At 40.1% G+C, this 24,643-nt stretch overlaps 3 protein-coding genes across 3 annotated transcripts; all 3 read left to right on the plus strand.

Annotated features, from left to right (window-relative positions):
* Window positions 1-3,477: 3,477 nt before the first annotated feature.
* On the plus strand, window positions 3,478-9,255 carry LOC104815437 (transcriptional regulator STERILE APETALA; the record flags this gene model as incomplete). Its single annotated transcript, XM_010543816.1, has 2 exons — window positions 3,478-3,696; window positions 7,669-9,255. Coding segments are annotated over 2 exons (1,359 nt in total), but the record flags the coding sequence as incomplete, so codon positions are not given.
* Window positions 9,256-16,836: 7,581 nt separating this feature from the next.
* LOC104815362 (phytochrome C) lies at window positions 16,837-20,746 on the plus strand. Its single transcript, XM_010543725.2, is given in 5 exon segments — window positions 16,837-18,894; window positions 19,018-19,834; window positions 19,934-20,024; window positions 20,027-20,253; window positions 20,327-20,746. Coding segments are annotated over 5 exon segments (3,381 nt in total). The 5' UTR covers window positions 16,837-16,859; the 3' UTR covers window positions 20,538-20,746.
* A 169-nt stretch (window positions 20,747-20,915) lies between these two features.
* On the plus strand, window positions 20,916-24,365 carry LOC104815363 (putative pentatricopeptide repeat-containing protein At5g09950). The gene has a single exon (XM_010543726.2). The coding sequence runs from the start codon at window positions 20,967-20,969 to the stop codon at window positions 24,162-24,164; it is 3,198 nt and encodes a 1,065-aa protein (XP_010542028.1). The 5' UTR covers window positions 20,916-20,966; the 3' UTR covers window positions 24,165-24,365.
* Window positions 24,366-24,643: the final 278 nt, after the last annotated feature.

Raw genomic sequence — 24,643 nt, forward strand, 5'->3', positions numbered from 1 at the left:
CTCGGAAAAATATGGGCTGACTCACAAACCGACCCGCGATTGGCGACTCATTTTACACCCTAAGTAAAAGGTGTCTTCCCTTGTCGACGTCGCCGGGTTCGACAATTGGAATGAAGAGAGCAGTAGATTTTTTGACCGATCAGACCTAGCCGGCGGAATTAGCCAGTCATCCTCATCACAAACTTCCGCAACTCTCGAGTTTCTGTGTATTCCAAGGTGTATCGGTCCAGATTCATCGAAAACGTGTATCAATGGCCCCTGAGAGAGCCATGAGTCCAGCCAGAACCGGCATTTTTTACCATTGCCACGTCTACATCGAATAAACTCCCTTACTGATGCTCGCAACTTGAGGAGTTTCTCAACCTCCTTTATGCAATTGCGATGTAGAATAAAAGCTGAAGTAAGTCCAAAAGTTAATGAGGCTATAAATTACATATCCTCGTTTTTTTTTTGTTAATTCGACCTAATTAGTGTTTTGATTCGCACGATTATCAATCTTTCCATTGCATGAAAACTTCTCCTAATTTATTTTTTAACACCAAAATTCTCTCTTTGGTTTTTTTTTAAAAAATATCTTAGAAAAATATTTCTACTACAAGACGTGTGAAAAAACACAATCATATTTGCTGATGGGATTAATTAATCATGTCTTTTCTGATGGGATTAATCATTCTAACCTTTTCTTTTTGGCGACGGGATTATTATAATCCTTTTTGTTGTTTAGATTTAAAAAATCCTTCTTACAATGTTTGCCAAATACTATATAGTATGTGTGCATTTCGGTACGGTTTTTCGGAACCAAATCATATATAATCGAAAATATGATATTTTTTTAATTGGATTGTCCAACATTTTTTGAACGGTATATTTTTAGAAAACCGAATTTCATGGAACCGAATTTTTAAAAAAATCCGAAATACCGAAAATTTCTTAAAAAGATCTATTTTTTTTAATAAAAACCAAAATCGAACCGAACCAAATATAAAATATTAACTGATTGGTACATATTTTTATAAATCCTAAAGAATTAAACCGAATCATAAACAATCCAAATATCGAAATGCCTGTCCCTACTGCTAGGGGTAGTCATTTCGGGTTTCGGTTCGGTTTCGGTTCGGTTCGGTTTTTGCATAATAAAATTATAACCAAACGGTTATATTTTCTGGTTTATTCGGTTCGGTTTTAGATCGGTTCGGTTCGGTTATGATATATTTTTTAAAAAAATTTATTAATCCTACATAAATTTCAAAATATCTATTTAAATAAATGCACAAAATGATTAATCATATAAAATAAAATTATAAAAAAATCTAAAAACTTCAATAATTAGGATAAAAGTTAAAAACATTACATTTTATGATTTATTGGGTGAAATATATAAGGTTAAAAGTGAAGTATAAAAAAATAATACTAATAATAATGAGGATAAAAAATAAAATATTAAAAAAACTCAATAACCGTTCGGTTAACCGCGGTTATTCGGTTATTAACCGAACCGAACCGAAGAACCCGAACGGTTATTCAACTTCCTCAACCGTTCGGTTATTAAGCAGATAACCGAACCGAACCGAATCGTTCTTATTCGGTTCGGTTCGGTTCAGTTATTCGGTTAATAACCGAAATGGCCACCCCTACCTAATGCATTGTAGCATGATTCATTGTCATGTAGGAATCGTTTTTCTCCCGCCGAACCAAAATCTTCCATTAAAAAAGAGTGAAGTTTTATATCCAATTATTTTCCATGTAATTGTTTTTTAATCTTTTTGAATTTATTAAGATGTATCAAAATCTTCAATACTCAGTGTTACACTAATATTTAGATTTGATTTTATTTTTCATCTTTTAATTAACTCTAATAATTAATCACAATTTCTTTCTATCTCTAACGTAACTACGTGAAAGAAAAAAAAAGCAAGCAATTTTTTTTTGATAACGGAGGACTCCTAACTGCTACCTTTCAGGCGTGCTCCGGGAGCAGCCTTTGTATATGGATCATATAAACCCATAAATTACCTCCCTTCCCACCAGCCAGGAATCAAACACTCAATCTCGAGGTGGAGTTACCTCCTACCCCAAGCTTGACCACTCGTCCACGATCTGTTGGGTAAAAACAAACAATTTTGTTGGTTTAGTTAATTAATTATAAGCTTAAATCAAACTTAGACTAAGATTTGGTGTTATCTTGGATTTGGTCTTGCAAAATATGAATTCATTAAAATTACAAACATAATTATGTATGCTTATGGGTTTACCATGGATATAAAATAAATGTCTAAGCTTAAATTGTTGATATGAATTAGGAAAAATTCAAAATGATTAAATATCTGAGATTCAAACGTAAATAAAACCATATCGATTAATCATGTATAACTATGAATGTTTTCCTATGCGAATGAATTTGAAATTGTCACGGATTCCTATAAAAATTGAAAATTTATTTATCATAAACTATTAGCATTAGATATAATTATGAAACCTTCTTAAAAAAAACATGTTATTTACAAGACATGGATATAATATACGATTTTATACTTCCCTTTTTACGGATATGTTTTATAAGTGTTATATATATATATATATATATATATATATATATGATTTTTTGTCAGATAACAAATATATCTAGATTTTTTATTTATTTGACGAAACCCGTCAATTAGAAGAGACGGTTATGTGAATTTTTAAATATTTTTTTAACATAACATTCTTTGAATTATATGTCCTATGATACGTTTGAAAGTTACATTTTTTTCATGAATTTTAAAAGATGAAATAGTTTTTTTTTAGAGTTTATAAAAGACATTTCCCCATTTGATTTTACTTTCTCTATGATGGGAGGCCAAAATGAATTTGGTCAAAGTACAATAAGGAATGATCCTATAGATCTTGATTTCATATATGGTCAGTCCATTTAAAATAAAAATTAAAAAAGGTTAAAAGAAAGTCCCCACTTATCTCCATCTAATCCAATTAAAATTTCCACAAAGACGCAAAGTACACTTTTATCTATATAAAGAGATTTATCACAATAACCGCATGTTATCATACTGAATATATATATATATATATATATATATATATATATATATATACACATATTTCCCCATTTCATTGTATTATAAATACTCAAGGGCCTAATTACGCAAGTTGGCATATTACAAATCTTTATTCTTCGAGTTCATAGAACAAGGATGTATTATTATATGTAAATAAATAATACGCAAATCAAACAGAAACAAAATTCCAAAAAATGTTGGAAAATTTTATAAATTTTTTAAATTTAAATTTTTTTTAAAAAAGAGAAAAACATGGCACCACCTGGGTCCCCCACCCCCATTGTAGTATGTCTTTATCTACACCTTTTTGTCCTTTGTTTCCTCTCTCCCCCACCATCGCTCTTCCAAATTCTTCTCCCTCTTCTCCTTTCTACTCTTTTTATACCTCTCTTTCTCTCTCTCCATGTCTTCTTCCTCCTCCTCCTCCTCCTCCTCTTCCTCCGACGACGGCGGCGGACAACGGAGGAGAGTCGCCGCCTCCGGACCCTTCGAGGGCCCGTCTCCGTCGCGGCTCCGCCGCGGAGTCAACGACGTCTGGCCTGAACCTTTCCTCGAAGCCCTCGCCGCCCAAGTCGCCATTGACGCTTCCCTCTCCATCGGCCGCCTCGCCGCCGCTCCCGCTCTAGCCAACGTTTTCCGGGTCAGTTCTTGAATTTCTCTTCTTCTTTGTTCTCATAATTTAAAACTCTGGCGCGTGCTCGTGTGTTTTTATGTATGTGTATATATGTATACACGCATATGTATGCGCTACTGTGCCATTCTCACATTTTAGGGTTATGTAAGAACACTTTTCCCGTCTCTTTTGTCTCGGTGACGACACGTTTCTTGTTCATTCTTCAAGAAACGTAACCGAACCATGTAGGGCTCCGTTTTTTTCTTTCTTTCTTGTGTGTGTGACCGGACATCGAAATTAACCGGTCGGAATGAGATTCAAGATCCTAACGCAGAGTGTTTTGTTATAAACTGTTGGATTCAGCCATTTGTTTGAACTGAAGATTTTAGGTACGTTTGAATGTACATGGTTCGAAAGAAACGTGACATGGGTCGTAGGAAAAAGTCAAAGTTGTTGTGGGTCTAGTTTCTTGGAGAAGGACAAAATCTTGGTCTGGTCAAACGTTACTTCAAGTGTGTACTTGTTTTGCTTAGATTTTTTCCCCCTGTTTTTTATATTTTTTTTTGAAGATTTCGGGTAATTATATATTATTCTCACATCATGGTTTAAGGAATATGCAACCTATGTATGCATGTACGTACGTATGTGTATATATATATATGCTGCCCTTTTTTTGGAAGTATTATGAGAGTAGTATCCAAGGGAGTGAAGAAAACTGCCCTTTGGAAAGGTAACTGCTCTTCTTCTTCTTTTCCCTTCAATGGGTCCAGCTTTATGCATAACAAGACGACATTTGATGTCTCTTTCACCTTATCATATGGTTGTGTTTTGTTGTTTTGTTTGTGGGTTTTTTTGTTGTTGTTGTTGTTGGAAAGTTTGTCTTTGAGAAACCCAATATCTCCTTTTTTTTTTGCACTTCTCGACCCGCTTTTATTCCAAACTTTTCACCGCTTTTGAAATGTCTATTTTTGGACCCCGAGAGGAGACAATGCATGGAAAGTATAATTTGGTTTTTATACCAAAAACCCTTCCGAGATCTTGGTGAGTTTGGGCTTAAAATTGTAACCTTGTAATAGTTTCTAGAACTAGAAAATGTGTAAGTCCACGCAGAATCAGTGCACCAAATCAAGGGTTCTCTTTTGTTTTTTTTTGGAAGATTTCCCTTTCTTGGCATGAAATAATACCCAAGGAGCCCTTTATTGACTCGAAACCCGTCTTTTAACCCCTCCATAATAATAATCCTTTTCTTGAAACACTTTCTTGACTACAAAGATAATAGACAAACCCTTTTCAATGACCCATATGCATTTACCTTTTTCTTATTCTTTTTTTGTTTGAGAATGTGTATAAATAGTAAATCATATAGTTTTGTAAATGTTTAGTCCATCTCTAGGATTACAATATAAAAGTTTGCGGCAGTGTAAGAAGATTCTAATTAACCCTGTGATTTCGTAGTTTAAAAAACTTTTATTTTTCGAAGAATGTTTTAAAAAAAAAATGTCACTGAGTTGTGTTTTTCATTCGTTTTCTAGGTTTTTTAAATGTTTGCGAGATAATATATTATTAGAGATCTCACATGATATTCTTTTTTGGTCGGGGAAGTAAACGTTAGATGGTGGTGAGGTGAGTGATGCCTCGTTTCCAGTCAAAGTCTTGTAGCATGTCCCAGAACATCTATCTATAGTTGAAATAAAACCTAAGTTTGGGTCCTGTCTTTTTGCCTCGTCAATCGACATATCTCGATATACACACACACACACGCATATATATATATATATATATATATTGTATGTTCTTTTTGCAATTCAGATATAGCTTTTCTTTAAGGTTATAATTAGGTTATAAAAATCTATAAGGAGTACATACGTACAATGTTTGCGTCCTGCTGTGTTCCTGTGCCTATATATATATGATGCAGTGAGGAATGCATGCACAGATTCTGACACTTCTTCATTCCTTTTCTTCTCGTTCTTCTCCTCCACCTCTTGTTTTTTTTTTAAAAAAAATTATTTTGTTTTGATTTTGAAAAGAAGATTTCCATATATTCCCACCATTTCAGATTTTAAAATGATTTGCTTTTATGCAGTTGTTTTCAAGAAATCTCAGAATGATGCCAGCATGATCTTTGCCAGAGATTTATGACTATTTATAACATCACATACATACATGCTCCGGTATATATAATTATATATGTGTATGTACATGCCTGTGTTGCTTGTCTTGAATTAATTACGCTTCGAAATTGATGGATCGATTTTTTTTTATTGTTATACCAAGTGGGTTTTTTTATTTTTCAGTCAAAAGAGAGACAGCATGGGCAAAACATGTGCCGAAAAGCACATGGAGCCCAATGTTGGGTTCTCTCATAACACGTGGTGTCTCTAGAGAATATATATATATACACGTTACACTTGAAATCCTATATGAGTGTCAAGTTATATCATTAAAACTGATGTTAGTTACATAGTGCTATTGCTCTTTTATGTTATGATATATGGATATATATATATATTGCAATGCGTGTGTTGTGTGTGTATGAGGCTTGTATGTGCATGCTCTTCTTACGTCTATAGAATTTTACTTATTAGAATAATAATCCAAGTTTCTTTGATAGTTGCGGTCTTCTCTCTCTTCACAAGTTCACATTTTATGTTTGGTGCATTAATTTTTGTCACGTCTAACATGATATAATGCGCTTATATATAGTTTCTTGTGCCCTAATTCATTTCTTTCATTTCAACTGCTTGGCTTTGATTTGCCTAATGAGATAATATTAGACACTGTTCGTAGGTTGTGAACGAATAGATGTGGTGCGAAGTCAAACCCCAAACATTACGAGTGTTTGAGTACATTTGTATGTATACATACAAACGATGTGTGTGTGTGTATATGTATGCATGTTATATACGATACATGTTGTATGTAGAAAGGTATAAAGGTACTGGGATTCTTGGAGAACGGAAATATATATAGAGAAGCAGATATGTATGAGAAGCTCTACTTTTAACGAGACAAGGCTGAAAGCTATCCTTTCTTGGAAATGAAAGCCGAGAGAGAGAGAGAGGCTGACTTTGCAAAAACAAGCGTGCTCTCTCTCTCTCTCTCTCTCTCTCTCTCTCTCTCTTTCTCTCTGAAAACCCACTAACAGCATTACTTCACTTTAATACACTGCTAGTCTCTCCCTCTCTCTCTCTTTAGGGTTTAATGCCAATGGCTTCGTTGCTTTCGTGCTGGGGTCACTTCTTCGCCGATAATCAATGTGAAAAACCCTAAAAAAAAAAGTCATTCATCTTTTTTCAAAATCACATCATTAGGGTTTTTGGGTATTTCAAAACCATGAGTTTAGTCTGTCATTTGTGTACCTCTTTGATTTGGTTTTTTACGTTAGGGTTTTCTTTTTTTCCTGTTATTCTTCTTCCTAGGGTTTTTTGTCCAACCACAAGCATGTCTGTACTGTACCCCTTAACCAATTGCCAAATAATTCCATGTTTGGCTTATAATAGTAAATTTGTTACTGCCAACTATCCACAGCTCGATAGGTATATATATATATATGAATCAATGTTCAATGTCCATTGGTTCCAATAAAGTCTCATGCATCATCCTTCAGTATATCATATATATATTTAGTGTTGAGTTGCATAGCATGACATATCTTTGACCATGCTCAATATTATATTTAACGAATAAAACATTTATTATTGAAACTGAATTAAGACAGTAGTCGTAAGGCATGTCTCACAGAGCTGTCTCTGTGTCTGTCTCTGTCATCTTCCTAATCTCCCTACTCCCTCATGCTTGCTGCATCGTAAGTTGCAGGCCTACTATATCTTCTTTCCATGTCTTTTTCCCCCCTTTTCCAGTCCCTGACTCATCATTAATTTAATTAAACTCAATTAAATCACAACAACAAAACTGTCCTCACTTTAATTCACATTATTTTTTTTATCCGTAGTATTATTATATTTCGTGACGTGTCGTGATCTGGACTGGACGCAGGTATGTTCGACGTGGCAAGCGGTCTCGCGCTCTGATCTGTTATGGCAACGCCTTACGCGCCACGTATGGGGGAGAACCCGTTTGACGCGTGACACGTGGAACGATGAGTTCATCTATCGTCACCGGACAGCTAGGAACTTCCGGACACGATCGTACTCCCACTTCACGCTTCACTTCGACCCGTCCGACGTGGACGAACCAGACGGCCTCACTTGCCGATGCCTCACTCTCTCCGACGTTTACTTGGCCGCTGGATTCGCCGATGGAACCGTCAGACTCTTCCTTCTTAACGATCGGATCCATGTCCGGACGCTGCGTCCGCCTCCGCGTGACCGCTTCGGAAGATTTTCCCGGGCTGTCTCGGGGACCGTCCTCTCGGACGCTGATCAGAGTCCCAGACTGACGTTCGCCACGATGGATGGGGACATCCACGTGGCGGGACTAGAAGGCCCGGACCAGCAAGTGAGAACGGCCCACGTCGGGGACATTGTCAACGACGGCGCTCTCGTGGATTTTGCCGGATGCGGCCGGTGGTGGGTCGGGTTGTTTGCCGGCGTCCCCGGTCGGGCCTTCCACATATGGGACCGCGAGACCGAAACGACGACTTTCGTGGGCGGGTCGCTGACCGATCCGGAGGCAGTAATGGGGTGGCACACGTTGACCGAACTCACGACATTGCTTGGTCGGATCAGAATCTCCGGGGAGGAGACAGCGGTGGCGAGCACGCGCTGGAGAATTATGGTCATTGATCTCAGAAACCAAGGGGTAATTCTCGGCGACGTCGAGGCCGACCACCGGGGAGGCCTGATCGTGACGTCGTTCGACGCTAACCGGGAGGCGTACGTTAGTGTCGACAGCCGTGGCAGGGGTAACGTGCGTCGCGTGCGCACGTTAGGGGATATATGCGCATTTCGCGTGAGTGGTGCGTCGCGTGGGAGAGTGGTGGGGTGTATGAACGCGCTGAACGCGCTAATGTGGACCGGGGGAGTGGTGCGCGTGTGGGAGATCGAACACGGCGAGTATCTGTATAGTTTTAGGGAGAGAGTGGGCGAAGTCGACGTCATGGTCGCCGACGATCGACACGTGGCGGCCGCAACGGCTGGGAATACGATACATCTATGGGATTTCGGTGCACAGTAGAAAAGAGATTCTAAACCCTAGCGTTAGAGAGAGAGAGGGGGTAGGTTTCTGAGCCTAGAGAGAGAAAGGGTATGTGTATAAGTAGTAGGGGGTTAGGGTTTCATTAAATTTTAATTGGACTGTGACGGAGGAGATGGTGACAGGAAGGTGAGAGGCTTCAACAACATGACATTTTAAATTTTCTCTTGTTTTTTAATTAAAATGAAAAAAAAAGACTGATTGTTTTTTCTGTTTCAGAGTTTGACCAAAAGTACGTTACTGTTTTTGTTTAAAAACAACAGTGGACTTTTTTTGGTCTGATTTCTCACTTTTTTTGAATTAGGGTTTGGGATTGTGACTTGTCCGAAAGGTTGCTTTCGTTGTGATTCTCCACATTTCAATTTTAGGTTTTTTTTTTTCCTTTCGTAAAAACATTTGTGGCTATTGTCGTTATCTTGTTTAATTATATCTTTTATTTTGCCGACAGTGCCCCATTATTGGATGACTTCAAAAGGAAAACCTAATGTTTCTTGAAGTTTTAACTTTGAGTTAAGAAATTAATGATTGTTTAATTTGAATTAACAGAAATTGGTGGGATATAAAAGACCTAAAATAAAATGATTTTATAAAATTAATTTAAACTAAATTAAAAAAAAACATTGGAGCAAATATATCTGAATGAAATTCAAACTAGTGTCTTTAAAATCCCTAATTTGAAAATTATAAAAATATATTTCTAGTTTATTTTTATATAAAAAATAATGGAGGAAAATATATATGACCAAGAATTAACTAATAAATGCAAAAGAAAGACTACGAGATTTATACGTCTCGTGTGTTTGTATATTTCGAGCACAAGTTTCATCAAATTGGTTAGGATTAAGAAGATGCATTAAAAACAAAAAACAATTTTTCCTCGCGAAACAAAAATGCCCTTTCTGCCCCCCTTTAACCAATATGCACCGTTTCATTAAGTTGAACAAACGTATTCTTCCGGTCCGATCCGAAATAGATCAAACCGGAAACGTCCTTCTGATTCAGAGGGTCTTCCTGGAACATACTCTTAACTAGGGCTGGGCAATCGGATCGGGTTAATCGGGTTCGGGTAAAACCGAACCGATTAATCGGGTTTCGGTTCGGATCGGATTTTGCAAAAATAACCGATCGGTTATCATAATCCTATAACCGATCGGATCGGTTCGGTTCGGGTAAATAACCGATCGGTTCGGGTATCCGATTAAACCGAAATTAACATTTTTAATTAATTTGGTTTAGGGTTAACCTTAACCCTCTCGCCTCTCGGGCTCTCCTCTCTCATCCGCCTCTGTCGAAGCTCGAACTCGAAGGCTCGAAGCTCATCTTCCTCAAGCTCGATCCGTGTCCTCCGTCGCCGCCGCGCCGGTTGTCGAAGCACTTCTGGTTTGCGTCGCCGTCTACCTCTCTCTCTATCTCTCTGCACCTCTGATTTTTCGTCGGCTCCTCTCTCTCTGCACCTCTGGTTTGCCGTCGACTGCCTCTCTCTTCGTCTGTGGTTCGTGTGAGCTTCGATTGCGTGTCCTCCGTCGGCCTCTCTCGCACCTCTGGATTGCGTCGCCGGTGGGTTCTTCGTCTGAGACTCTGAGGTGCGTTCCTTTTCTTCCGATTCTGTGGCCTCTCTCTACTTCTCATAAATTTTAGGCTATAGTCGCCGGCTTACCTTCGGTTCGGGTAAACTTTCTGCTTCTCTTATGCGTAGCTTCAAGCTTGGTTTTGTCTTCTCTCTGGTTCAGCCTTGTGCGTCGCCGGTTTGCCTTCATCTTCAGTCCGAGACTCCGAGGTAATTTTGTCTCCTTTGACAGCGTTTCTTCTGCGTTAATTCTCTGCTATGTAAGGTTGACATCGTTGTTTGTTTCGTGATATTAATTGTGTATTGTGTTTTGGATTGTTAACAGATGGATAATACAAATTCGGAGATGGTTAGAATTGGAGAATCAGCCGGTAATACGAGAAAAGAACCACCATCAGATTCGGAACTACCTCCGAAAGCAAAGAGGATAGTTCCAGCGAGGTCCCAGGTATGGCATCACTTTACCAAACTTCCCGATAACCCAAAGAAGTGCACTTGCAATTATTGTGGTGCTGTGTTGACGGGCTGTTCATCAATGGGTACAATCAGTTTAAAGAATCATATTCAGAAAACTTGCAAGGTATATAAGAATCTTTCTGAAAGTGCTTGTCAGAAAACCTTAAGTAAAGATCTGTCCATCGGAGGAGATTCTAAACTTATCACTGTTGGGTTTAGTCAACAGGCAGTTAGAGGAGCATTGGTTAGGATGATTATTATGGATGAACTGCCTTTTACATTTGTTGAAGGAGAAGGATTTAAACATTTCTGTAATGTTGGATTGCCTTCATTTGTGATTCCTTCAAGAAGAACAGTGACAAGAGAAGTTTATCAGTTATTCTTGAATGAGAAGGTTTCTTTGAAGAATTTGTTGAATGAGAACAAACAAAGGGTATCTTTTACTACAGATATTTGGACATCGATAACAACAATGAGTTACATGGTTATCACTGCGCATTTTATCGACAGAAGTTGACGTTTGCATAGAAAAATTATCAGTTTCAGCCCTATATCGAACCATAAGGGAGAGACCATTGCAAGAGAATTTGTAAAATGTTTGGTGGATTGGGGTATCGATAAGGTTTTCGCCATTACCGTTGATAGTGCTAGCGCAAATAATTGTGCTTTGAAGCTTTTAAAGAACCGGTTGAATACATGGTGTGAAGATACTCTTGTGTTGAAAGGAGAGTTTATGCATTTGCGTTGTGGAGCACATGTTTTGAATTTGATTGCTAAAGAAGGGTTATCAGACATAGGTGATAGTGTGGCGAGCATTCGCAATGCTGTTAAGTATGTAAGGTCGTCCGATTCAAGGTTGCAAGCATTTAAAAGTCGAGTTGGAAGTGATAACTTTAACAGAGGAAGTTTGGTTTTGGATTGTGCGACACGTTGGAATTCGACATTTCTGATGTTATCTTCCGCTTTGAAGTATAAAGAAATATTTAATCGAATGGAAATGGAAGACAAGCTTTATGAGGATTATTTTGCTGAAGATGATGATTCTAGAACCGACAAGAAAAGGATTGGTCCTCCTTCAGAAAATGATTGGGAAAATGCTCATCGATTGGTACGATTCTTGAAGATTTTTTATGAATCGACTTTAGCATTTTCTGCTATTACAAAGGTAACTTCTACTTGCTGTTACAACGAGATTATAAAGATTGAAACGGTTCTTTCATCCTTGGCAAACAATCCCAATCACGAAATGAGCAAGATGACAAAGATAATGAGGTTCAAGTTCGATAAGTATTGGGAAGGCACCGAAAGGATCAACAAGTTATTGATTGTTGCATCTGTATTTGATCCAAGGAGTAAGATGAGTTTTGTAACTCATTGTTTTGACAAGATGTATGGTAAGGATAGTGCCAAAAGTGTCGACATGAAGAAGAGCATAACTGATGTGTTGCATAGATTGTTTGTCTCCTATTATGAGTGGTACAAATACAAAACACCAAGTGGAGAAAGATGTGAAAGTAGAAAATCATCCGTTGAGATGTCTGAATCGTCAAGTAATATGAATGGTGTTGATATCGATATGGGTTTCATATATGAGGATGACCCTTTTGCTTCGTTTACTCAAATGATGGTAGATAAAGGGGTGGTTGAGGAATCACCGAATGAGTTAGATATTTATTTGATGGAAAAGGTCGAGGTGATGAAACCTAACAGCTTGGGTTGCGAATTTGATATTTTATCATGGTGGAAGACGGCCAATGGTAAATTTCCAATCTTGGCAGAAATGGCGAGAGATTTATTAGCATTTCCGGTCTCTACTGTTTCATCCGAGTCTGCGTTTAGCACAGGAGGTCGCATTCTAGATCAATATCGAAGTTGTTTAACTCCTGACATGGTTGAAGCATTGATCCTGACACAAAATTGGTTGATGTCTCCTCTTATTTCTGACGAAAAACGTAACTTCAGTGAGTTGATCGCGGAAAATGAATTTATGTTTGCATTGGCTGAAGGTAATCACTATCTTTACATTGTTTTATAAAATATCTAAAATACAACTTGTATTTTCTTGATTTGTTTAATCTCTTTGTTTGCATAGAATTTCGGAAATCATCGAGACAAAGTGATTTGTGTGTCGTCTAGAAAGATGAAGATAAATTATGGTAAATCTTTATCTTGATTATATTTTTACATTATATTCAATCATTTGTTTCACTTATTTTGTCATTGTTTTATTCTTTTGAAGGTTTGTCATATGGAGATTTGGTTGGAGAAGATTAGGTTGAAGAAGATTTTGGATTTGAAACAAGTTGTTTGAACAATATTTTGGATTTGTTTTTGTATGAGATGAAATTATTATGTTGTTTTGTTATTTTTTTTATCGAATATTTGTTTGGATAAACCCGAACCGAACCCGAAAAAAATCGAACCGAATTCGAACCGAACCGATTAAGATTATATACCGAATGGATATGAATTTTTCAAACCCGAACAATCCGAACCCGAAATAACCGAATCCGAATAACCCGATCCGACCCGATCGCCCACCCCTACTCTTAACACTAACAGTCCGTTATTCGAGCATTCTACGAAGATTGAAAGAGCGTTTACAATCTCACTACCTATTTAGAGGTAAGAAGAATCTGTGCATTTTTTTTAGCATTGCATTGTGATAGCGGAGGTAAGAAGAATCTCTCCGAACAAACCAAAAGTTCCAAACTTTGACTGAAAGGTACCGAAAGCGTTGTTCTATGCTTCGTTGATTAGTGAAAATTTCAAACAAAATTATAACTATGATTTTCCAATTTAAAGGGTTAAAAACAAAAGCAACATGTGGGCAATCGGCGGAATTAGAGTAACATTTGACAACCGACTGTTTCCAGACTTTGGTCGAAGGCACCAAAAGTGTTCTAGGAACACTAGGTCTACTGCTGGTAGATTTCTTGCAGTCTCTCTCGTTGATCTGCGAAAAGCTCGTGTTTTTCGGAGTACCCTTCTTGTGGTTTCTACTGGGCGGCTGCTTTCCATGTAAATTTCGCATTCTTTGATTCATCCCATGCTAAAAGCTCGAGTCTTTTGTTCTTTCTTGATGATGGTGTTCGTGGAGCTTCTGTTATTCTCTCAAATTTGGTATTTTGATTTGTATTATAGGATTTGCAGCAGCATGGGTTTCTACTACTATTTCTGGATTTGAAGAGTGAAAAGGAAGCCCTTTGCTTAGGGTTTTTGCTTGCTCAATCTTGGCCATGTAGAAACGTAGAGTTGGGTTTGCTGTATTTTTGCTTAGGGTTCTCTGTTGTTTTGTTTTGTCTGAATTCTAAAGTTTGGTCGGTGTTCTGGCTTGGCAGTTGCTTCCATGGCTTCTCCTTGGAAGAAGCAGAGACTGAAAGACTCGGCTTTGGCGCCGTTTAGTGCTGTTCGTTGCTGTTACTCTTTCAGTGGTCATGTTTTTGCTGTCTGTGACCAGGACAAGTTCGAATAGGAAGCCGTCTGCCCTTTATGTTGATAATGTGGACCAAAATTTGGAATCTAGGCTGAACACTTCATTGCTAACAATAGCCAGAGGCAATTAAATGTAGTTTATTTGGTTGCAAAGAGGAACCACTTGCAGCCGAGAAATTTGGGTTTGTATCTTGTCCAGGGTAAAAGGAATAAGTGATACACTGTTGATTGTTAGTCATGATGATTACTTTGAGGAGATGAACAAAATCGTTGAAAGTACCGAGTTTTGTCGGGTGAAAGCAGATATTCTCCCCGTACCCTCCTCACATATTTCACGGGAGTTTTCCCGGGGTATCACCGCATGATTGTAAGGAGAAGGATGACACCAAAAAGAAACATTGCGAAAGCAATCCTGATCAGTATGGGAACCACTGGTGGTTGATGATGAACATGGCTTGGGATGGATTGGAGGAGACCAAGGGTCATGAGGGTCATATCCTTTTATCATTGAGGATCATTTTTCTATTTCCTATTGCTTATCACAATGTACAAACTCTTGCCAAGCTGAAGCCAGAGAAGGGTCCTAACTGCTAAGCTGCTAAATTTAGCAGCATCTTATGTGACCTCAAGAGGAGAAAGCTATGCCAGTTTGGTAGAATTGGCAATTTGGCTATACTTTCAACCAAACTGTGTGGAGGGCAACCGTCTTAGCGTCGTTTAGTTCTCTTGTTTACACATTACAAGGGCCTCGAACTAGTGCTCTTCTCTTCGAGAAATGTTGTTTGTATTGATGACAGGGAGATAAACATTGCTGTTGAGGAAACTGATAAAGGTGTCAATACCAGAGGAATGGGGAGTTCGGGTTTGGAGCATCAACCGGGATACAAAGGTTGGGGCTTCCCGAAAGTTTCATTGATGCCATTATAACCAGCGAGGTTTGCCCCTAAAGGTTATGCATTTATATTTACATTCCTTAGGTGGTTTATTGAAATCTGTCAAGGAACCATCATAATCGCTGTTTGTGTTATTTGGGGATTTGCCGTTGGTTGATTGTTACATGTAATCAGGTTTCTGTTCTTGCAGTCGATTCAAGAAATCGAATCTTGAGAATTCGGTGGAAAGCGAGAGCCTTTTGATCAATAGCTTCTGAAGCAGCTAAAAGAAAATGGAGGGCATTTTCAAGAAACTGATGAAACCCTCTCAGGTGATAAATAATCCATCCGCCATTACCGTCCTGCTTGTTATGTACAACGCCATGATCATTTTTCCTTTTCAAAATGTAATTTCCATCATGATATTAACTATTATGCATTTACCTGATGTGTTTCAAGTACTACTATAACGAAACGGCGGACAGTTCAGCTATCTGTACACAAAAACAGCAGACGGTTGAGCTTTCTGTACTCGAAACAGCAGGATGTCTTTCTCTAAGACCCGACACACTGTTCGGAACCATAAGTTTAAAACAGCAAGTGGTCTTTCCATTCTCGGCCAATCACAGTGACCCATCCAGTGTCTGCGTCTCCTTCGCTTATCTGATTCGGGAAGGAAAGGACGGAAATGGCAAACAGATGCCGTAAAAAATCTTCTTACAATAAAATTCGGAACAAAAATCTCGAGAAAAGCAAAAACCCTGATGAGCAAATGATCATGCCTCTCGTTTGGCTTCTAGGTCCATGAAAAAGCTGGTAACTTTCGGCTTGTTTCTCTCTCTCTCCTCCCTGATCTACATTTCTGAATTCCATTGTTCTGTTTTACCCATCTTTGTTTTCTCTGTGTCAGCACACGCATACGTACACAAGCTCAATAAGCTCGATTTTACCAATTCTTGTTTTGGGATCCGTTGAATCCTGGGTTCGTATGAATTGGGTTGGAAAGAGAGAAAAGAACCGAAATTTTCTTTAGGGATTCCAGATTCTTACTTTTGTGGCAATCTAGTGGACTGGGTTGATTCTCCCTTATCTACAATGGTGGCTTGCTTAATTCTTCCATATAAATATATATTAATTTAATCTTCGTTTATAACCTTTTGAAATTAAAGTTTTTTTACCGATTGTTTTAGGATCTTAAACTATCTCCGATCCGCATAGACTTTGAGGTTTTTCATCCATTTTCCCGGCTCGGGGATCTGTTTATGAAAACCCCACTTCTTTATTTGCTTTTTAAAGCTCTTAGCTTTTTTATTTTTTGTTTTCTTCTGTCATTTTTTCCCCATTTTTTCGGGGCTATATTATGAGAATATAATGGCGAGTCAGCTTTTGTGAAATGGGATTACTGTTCTTTTTGCTTTTGTTTGGTATGGAATGTATTAGTGATTTTCTTGTGCGTTTTCATTATTCCGTTATGATTCTTGGGGTCCAGCACTTACAACAGTATCTAAGTAACAGCATCTGAGCTGGTGAATTTGGATTCTGCTTATGTTTTCAGAGATTTCTTGATCTTCTCCTACCCATAAAGATATTTTCTGGGTTTGCTCTGGTGTCATGGTGTCAAGAGTTAGAATTTTTTTTGGTGAATTTGTTTTGATTGTAGGGACAGGGCAAGGAGAGCGATTGAAGGGTTGAGAAGGGCTACAATGTCTTCTAAGTCGACAGACCAAACTAACTGTTCCCGGAGCAGTTCTATTCGATCTAGACCCAGTTCTCGAGTGAGTTCACAGATATGTGCTGATGCAAAGCTACATGTAAACTTCGAAGAATCCCATCGATTGTTTGATTATTCTGCTTCAGTTGACTTGAACATGCCTAGTTCGACTAGCAATGTTTCTCCTTCAACTATCTCAGCTTACCTGCAGAATATTCAGAGAGGGATGTTGATCCAGCCTTTTGGCTGCTTGATTGCTGTCGACGAGAAAAACCTCACAGTGATTGCATATAGTGAAAATGCCCAAGATATGTTGGGTTTGACACCACACACAGTGCCAAGCATGGAACAACAGGAAGCTCTGACTTTTGGAACAGATGTCCGGACGCTGTTTCAGTCCCCGGGTTCTGCTTCCTTGCAGAAAGTTGTTGACTTTGATGATATTAGTCTTCTAAACCCGATGCAGCTTCATTGCAGGACCTCAGGGAAGCCTTTTTACGCTATTCTGCATAGAATTGATGTGGGTCTGGTTATAGACTTAGAACCCGTGAGTCCGGTTGATGTGCCCGTGACTTCTGCCGGGGCATTGAAGTCTTATAAGCTTGCAGCCAAAGCCATTTCAAGATTGCAATCTTTACCTACTGGTAATATGTCGTTGCTATGTGATGTTCTGGTAAAGGAAGTTAGAGAATTAACCGGTTATGATCGGGTGATGGTGTATAGATTCCATGAAGATGAGCACGGGGAAGTGATTGCCGAATGCTGCAGGCCTGACTTGGAGCCTTATCTTGGGTTGCATTACTCGGCCACTGATATACCCCAAGCCTCGAGGTTTCTCTTCATGAGTAACAAGGTTAGAATGATATGTGATTGTTCAGCAGTACCAGTTAAGGTAGTTCAGGCGAAGGAACTGTCACAGCCGATAAGTCTTTGCGGATCTACTTTGAGAGCTCCTCATGGGTGTCATGCACAGTACATGAGTAATATGGGTTCAGTGGCATCTCTTGTTATGTCCGTGACGATCAACGGGAATGATAATGACGAGATGAACGTCGATCAATATCAACAGACAGGGAGAAGATTATGGGGCTTAGTGGTTTGCCATCACACAACTCCTCGGTTCGTGCCATTTCCTTTAAGGTATGCTTGTGAATTCTTGATTCAGATATTCAGTGTTCAGATCAACAAAGAGGTGGAATCAGCTTCTCTCTTGAAGGAGAAGCGGATTCTGCAAACTCAGAACATGCTCTGTGACATGCTTCTTCGTGATGCTCCCACGGGTATCGTTACTCAGTCTCCTAATATAATGGACCTCGTCAAGTGTGACGGAGCCGCCCTTTATCACCGAGAGAAGTTCTGGTTGCTAGGGTTAACTCCTACGGAGCCACAGATTAGAGATTTAATTGGATGGGTTCTCGAGTATCATGGTGGAACCGCTGGTTTGACCACCGATAGCCTAATGGAGTCGGGCTATCCCGGTGCTTCTGTTCTCGGGGAATCTGTTTGCGGAATGGTTGCTGCAAATATAACTTCGAACGATTTCCTTTTCTGGTTCCGGTCTGGCACTGCGAGAAAGATCAACTGGGGTGGCGCAAAACATGATCCCAATGACAAAGACGGTAAAAAGATGCATCCTAGATCGTCGTTCAAGGCATTTATGGAAGTAGTTAGATGGAAAAGCGTGCCGTGGGATGATATGGAACTCGATGCAATTCATTCTCTTAAGCTGATACTTAAAGGGTCATTGCAAGAGGAGACTCTGGATAATTCGAAGCCGGTCGTGGATAACAGGGTTCAGAAGGTGGATGAATTGTGTGTTGTCGTGAACGAGATGGTCCGTCTGATCGATACGGCTGCTGTCCCGATCTTTGCCGTTGATGCCTGTGGTGTGATAAATGGATGGAATTCGAAAGCGGCCGAGTTAACGGGTCTCGTAGTCGAGCAAGCAATAGGCAAACCTTTATGCGATCTCGTTGAAGCAGATTCAGCTGACACCATCAAGAACATGTTGGCCTTGGCTCTTGAAGGTTAAAAAACATATATGCACTATACATAAAGCATTCACCTTTTGCAATTTTCCGTCTTTTTTTTTTTTAATTTCCGACTGTTTAGGAAGATTTTTTACCCGTTTCTTCTCTTGCATGCGATAGGTAAAGAAGAACGGGATGTGGAGATTAAAATCAGATCATTTGGTCCTAAAAGGAAAAGCAGTCCTACTGTTTTGGTAATTAACGCGTGCTGTAGCAGAGACGTGACAGAAAATGTTCATGGCGTATGCTTTGTCGGCCAAGATGTTACTGGGCAGAGGACGCTCGTAGAAAAATACAGCCGTGTCCAAGGGGATTACACCAGAATCATGTGGAGCCCTTCGGCTCTCATCCCTCCTATATTCATGACAAATGAGAACGGGTTATGCTTAGAGTGGAGCGGCGCAATGCAGAAATTGTCAGGTCTGAACAGAGAGGAAGCCGTGGGCAAAATGCTTCTCGGGGAAGTATTCACCTTGAATAGTTATGGGTGCCGTCTTAAGGACGATGACACATCGATCGAACTAAGAATAATGTTAAATGCTGTGATTTCTGGGCAGGACTCCGAGAAGCTTTTCTTCGGCTTCTATGACCGTAAAGATAACTTTGTCGAGGCATTACTCTCTGCAAGCAAAAGGACTGATACTGAGGGAAAGGTTAACGGGGTATTGTGTTTTTTGCAAGTACCTAGTCCGGAACTCCAGAACGCTCTCCGGCTTCAGCGGAAATCAGAGCAGGCGACTGCCAGTGCCCTCAATAAGTTAGCGTATCTTCGTCAAGAAGTGAAACCCCCCCTAAATGCAATATCTTTCATTCAAGAGTTACTACATTCATCGGGTTTAGACGGAGAGAGAAGGCAGTTACAGAGAACCGGGGTTTTGTGTCGGGAGCAGTTAACCAAAATCATAGGCGATTCAGACATCAAGGGCATCGAGGAGGGGTAAAGTTCCAAAGCTTATTCTGTTTCTGTTCGGATTAGCTCTTTTCGAATCTTGGGTCTTATGATTGTGTTTCGCTTTCTTTGTTTCGTTCTTTCCAGCTATGCAGAACTGGGTTGCAGTGAATTCAACCTCGAGGAAGCCCTAGACGCTGTGGTGAAACAAGTGACGGTTCTTAGCGAAGAAAGAAAAAGAAAACAAGCTAAGAGCGTCAAGTGCAGATCGTTTCCGATTTCCCTCGGGAAGTTTCCTCGATGCAGTTGTACGGAGACAGCTCGAGGCTTCAACAAGTCCTCTCGGAGACGCTCTCGAGTGCCTTACGTTTCACCCCTGCCTTGGAGGGATCATCCATCTCGTTCAAGGTATCTCCATGGAAGGAACGTATAGGGAAAAGAATGCAAATGGCTCATCTCGAGTTCAGGTAGGTCTAAAAGATCAAACCCCTGTCTGAATCTCGGCGAAAACGTGATGTGATTCTACGTAAACATGTGCAGGATCACCCACCCGGCACCAGGACTACCGGAAGATCTGGTCAGGGAGATGTTTCAGCCGAGGCACGCGTTTTCGAGGGAAGGTCTGGGATTATACATCGCCCAGAAACTCGTGACACTAATGAACGGAAATTTGAGGTACCTCCGAGAGTCCGAAGCTTCGGCCTTTATAATCCTCACGGAATTTCCCTTGCTTCAACAGAGCCGCCATTAACAGAACAGAACTAATCAGCAGTTGTCCGGGTAGTGTTAGTGTGTGTGTATAGTTCTTGGGCACAGTTTGAAGCTGAAACAGGGAAAGTCACGTCACCTTTAAATAAGATATCTGGCAAATGTTTGCCAAGAACATTGATTCAATTATTTTGAGATTCAGAATTCAGTAACCATCATTGAATAATAGTGACGTTTCACTGAGTTTGATCATCTGTCACTGGATTCACCGGAGCAGGTTGTGTTTGTGTGGAAACTGAAAGGGGATTTTTTTTTAATATATAATCTCTCTTCTTGTCCAAAAAAAGGGGGAAAACAAACGAAAAGATTAAAGATTCAGATTCTCCCATGATCGGTTAGATTATGTATAAGAAAGATTGGTCGGAATGTGTGTGTATACCCTCGGCATAATGCGTAAACGTTAAATCTTGTCATGTCTCAAGGTCGCTCCTTGGCATTTAGAGCACGTGCTGCTTTTTATCGTCCATCGCCATCACTACTTTCATTGCGCTTCATCGCTTCAGCTTCTTCACCTCACATTCTCGATCATTTCATCGGTTCTTCGTCTCGTGAAAGATCGGAATCGTCCTCTCAACGCCGCGAAGCATCTGGGTTTCAACCCCACCACTCGCTCGAAGCATCAGTCGCTTCAAGTCCCAGTCTTGACATACGTGAGCGTTTGATCGATCGATACGGCAGTTCTTGCTCCTCGGACAATGCCAAGCTGTTCCATTTGCAGTTACTTAAAAATGGGTTCGACAGAGATTTGTTCTTGTACAATTCCCTCATCAATGGCTACGTCAGAGCCGGTGACTCGGCCTCGGCGCGTAGGGTGTTCGACGAAATGCCTGAGAGGAACAGCGTTACGTGGGCATGTGTTGTTTCAGGGTACACACAGAATGGAAGGTATAGAGAAGCTTTTATGTTCTTGAGAGGGATGATTAAAGAAGGCATTTTTCCGAGCCATTACGCTTTCGGTAGTGTTCTTAGCGCTTGCAAGGAGTTGGGGTCTTCAGGGCTTCTGTTTGGGATGCAAATTCATGGGTTACTCCTCAAGATTTCCTATTCAGTGGACGCTGTCCTTTCAAATGTGCTTATATCGATGTATTGGCATTGCACAGGGCGTGTAGATTATGCTCGCCGTGTTTTTGATGACATAGGAAACAAAGATTCAGCATCATGGAATTCAATTATATCGGTTTACTCGAAGAATGGAGACTATGTATCCGTATTTAAGCTCTTTTCTGGTATGCAACATGATGGTTTGGGGTTTGGTCTGAAACCGACCGAGTACACTTTTGGTAGTCTCATAACTGCTGCTCGTTCTTCTGTGGGTTTGCTCAAACAGATTCTCTGCAAGGTCCAGAAGTCAGGTATTCTCACGGATCTTGTTATTGGCAGCGGTTTGGTGAAAGCATTAGCTGAGTCTGGATCTGTAAGTTACGCCAGGAAGGTTTTTGACCAGATGAGCGTAAGAAATGCTGTCACACTTAACGGATTAATGCGTGGTCTGGTGAGTCAAGAGCGGGGAGAGGAAGCAACTAGACTCTTTATGGACATGCAGGGCAAGATTGATGTTAATCTTGATTCATATATAATCCTGTTGAGTGCTTTTCCTAAGTTTTGTGTTGCCAGTGAAGGTCTGAGAGAAGGCAGAGAGGTACATGGATATGTAATAAGAACGGGTATAAACGACATCATAGCTGGCATCGGAAATGGCCTCGTAAATATGTATGCTAAGTGTGGCTCAATAACTGATTCCGAAGCTGTTTTCCAGTTCATGATGGAGAAAGATCTCGTCTCCTGGAACTCGATGATCACTGGTCTTGACCAAAACAACTGCTCAGTAGAAGCATTGGAATGCTTCCGACAGATGAGAAGTGAGTTCTTGCCTGTAAATTATACACTGATCAATTCTTTGAGTTCATGTGCAAGATTAAGTTGGACAAAGCTAGGCCAACAAATGCATGGAGAAAGCATCAAGTTGGGGCTTGATTTGGATGTTTCAGTTTCGAACGCGCTTATGAAATTGTATGCAGAGACTGGCTATCTCAGTGAATGCCATAAAATATTTTCTGTCATGCCAGAGCATGATCAAGTGTCCTGGAATTCCATGATCGGAGCATTAGCCAGTTCGGAGGGGTCACTGCCCGAAGCCGTGACATATTTCTTGAACATGATGCGTACGGGACAGAACCTCAACGAAATAACCTTTCAAAGCATTCTTCCAGCTATTTCATCCCGTTCTCTTGGTGAACTGGGCAAGCAGTTACATGCCCTGGTTTTAAAATATAATCTTGGTGATGAACCAACCATAGAGAACGCGCTCATATCCTTTTACGGGAAGTGTGAAATGATGGAGGAGTGTGAGAAGATATTTTCCAGAATGTCAGAGCGAAGAGATGATATAAGCTGGAACTCCATGATCTGGGGGTATTTACATAATGAGCTCTTGCCCAAGGCCATGGATTTGGTCTGGTCATTGATGCGGGGTCAAGGTTTGGACAGTTTCACCTATGCGACTGTTCTCAGTGCTTGTGCCTCGGTTGCAACCCTAGAGCGTGGCATGGAAGTTCATGCGTGTTCCGTAAGAGCATGCGTAGAATCTGATGTTGTAGTTGGGAGTGCACTTGTTGACATGTATGCCAAGTGTGGAAGAGTAGATTATGCCTTCAGATTCTTTGATATGATGCCCGTAAGGAATGTATATTCTTGGAACTCGATGATTTCAGGCTATGCCCGACATGGGCAAGGAGAGGAAGCTCTGAACCTTTTCGAAAAGATGAAATTGGACGGGCTGTTGCCCGACCACGTGACTTTCGTGGGAGTTTTGTCAGCTTGTAGCCACGCAGGGTTAGTTGAAGAAGGGTACAAACATTTCGATTCCATGAGTGAAGTTTACAGCTTAACTCCAAGGATAGAACACTTCTCATGCATGGCCGATCTTCTTGGCCGGGCAGGTGAGCTCGATAAGTTAGAAGACTTTGTTAACAAAATGCCGATGAATCCTAACGTGCTCATTTGGAGGACTGTCCTAGGAGCTTGTTCTCGAGGAAATGGCCGGAAAATAGGATTAGGTGATAGAGCAGCGCAAATGCTTTTCCACTTGGAACCCGAAAACGCCACAAACTATGTCCTGCTCGCTAACATGTACGCCTCGGGTGGAAGATGGGAAGATGTAGCAAAGGCTAGAACGAGAATGAAAGAGGCTGCAGTGAAGAAGGATGCCGGTTTTAGCTGGGTCACAATGAAAGACGGAGTCCATATGTTTGTTTCCGGGGATAAGTCCCACCCGGAAATCGATCTGATCTATGAGAAGCTAAAGGAGCTCGGTAGAAGAATGAGAGAAGCGGGTTATGTTCCCGAGACAAGATACGCATTGTATGATCTCGAGCACGAGAGTAAGGAAGAGACTCTGAGTTATCACAGCGAAAAGCTCGCCATTGCCTTCGTTCTTCTGCGTAAATCTTCGTTGCCTATCAGAATAATGAAGAACCTTAGGGTTTGCGGAGATTGCCACTCCGCTTTCAAGTACTTGTCGAAGATTGTGGACCGACCGATAACGCTGAGAGATTCAAACAGATTTCATCATTTCCGTGATGGTGAATGTTCATGTGGTGATTACTGGTAGTAAGTGTGAAGCTCGTCTTCAAACCCTAAATTCAGATTCTTTTGTATTTTACTTGTCCATTTGTTGAAGCTTTGGCTTTTTTCAGACAAATAAGAGTAAGGACAAGGAAACGATGCCTTGTGGTACACGGAAAGGCTTCCATGGATTAGGTCTTCTTAAACTCTTTTTGCTCAAATCCAAGTACGGTCGTTTTCTTTGTCATGTTCATAGTAAAGGGCATTAATTAAACGAATCTTCTTTTATGTTTAGAGATATTCCATTAAAATCTCAATTTGAAGCGAAACCCTATTCATCAAATTCTCAAATTTACAATGCTAATTAGTCATGTGATTAACTTTAATCTCAAAAACCCTAAATCCTAATCCCTAGTTGCCGTTTGTTATTATCACCATATATGAACTTAAAAGTACGAAAATATTTGTCTCTTTTATAAAAGCGATAGGTGAATACGTTGTAATATATATATATATATATATATA

This window comes from Tarenaya hassleriana, unplaced genomic scaffold (assembly GCF_000463585.1).
Source record: "Tarenaya hassleriana unplaced genomic scaffold, ASM46358v1 Cleome23, whole genome shotgun sequence".
Lineage (NCBI taxonomy): Eukaryota > Viridiplantae > Streptophyta > Magnoliopsida > Brassicales > Cleomaceae > Tarenaya > Tarenaya hassleriana.

Coding starts and splice junctions, on each gene's coding strand:
- LOC104815363 (XM_010543726.2), top strand. CDS start 20,967: ATGTCTCAAGGTCGCTCCTTGGCATTTAGAGCACGTGCTGCTTTTTAT.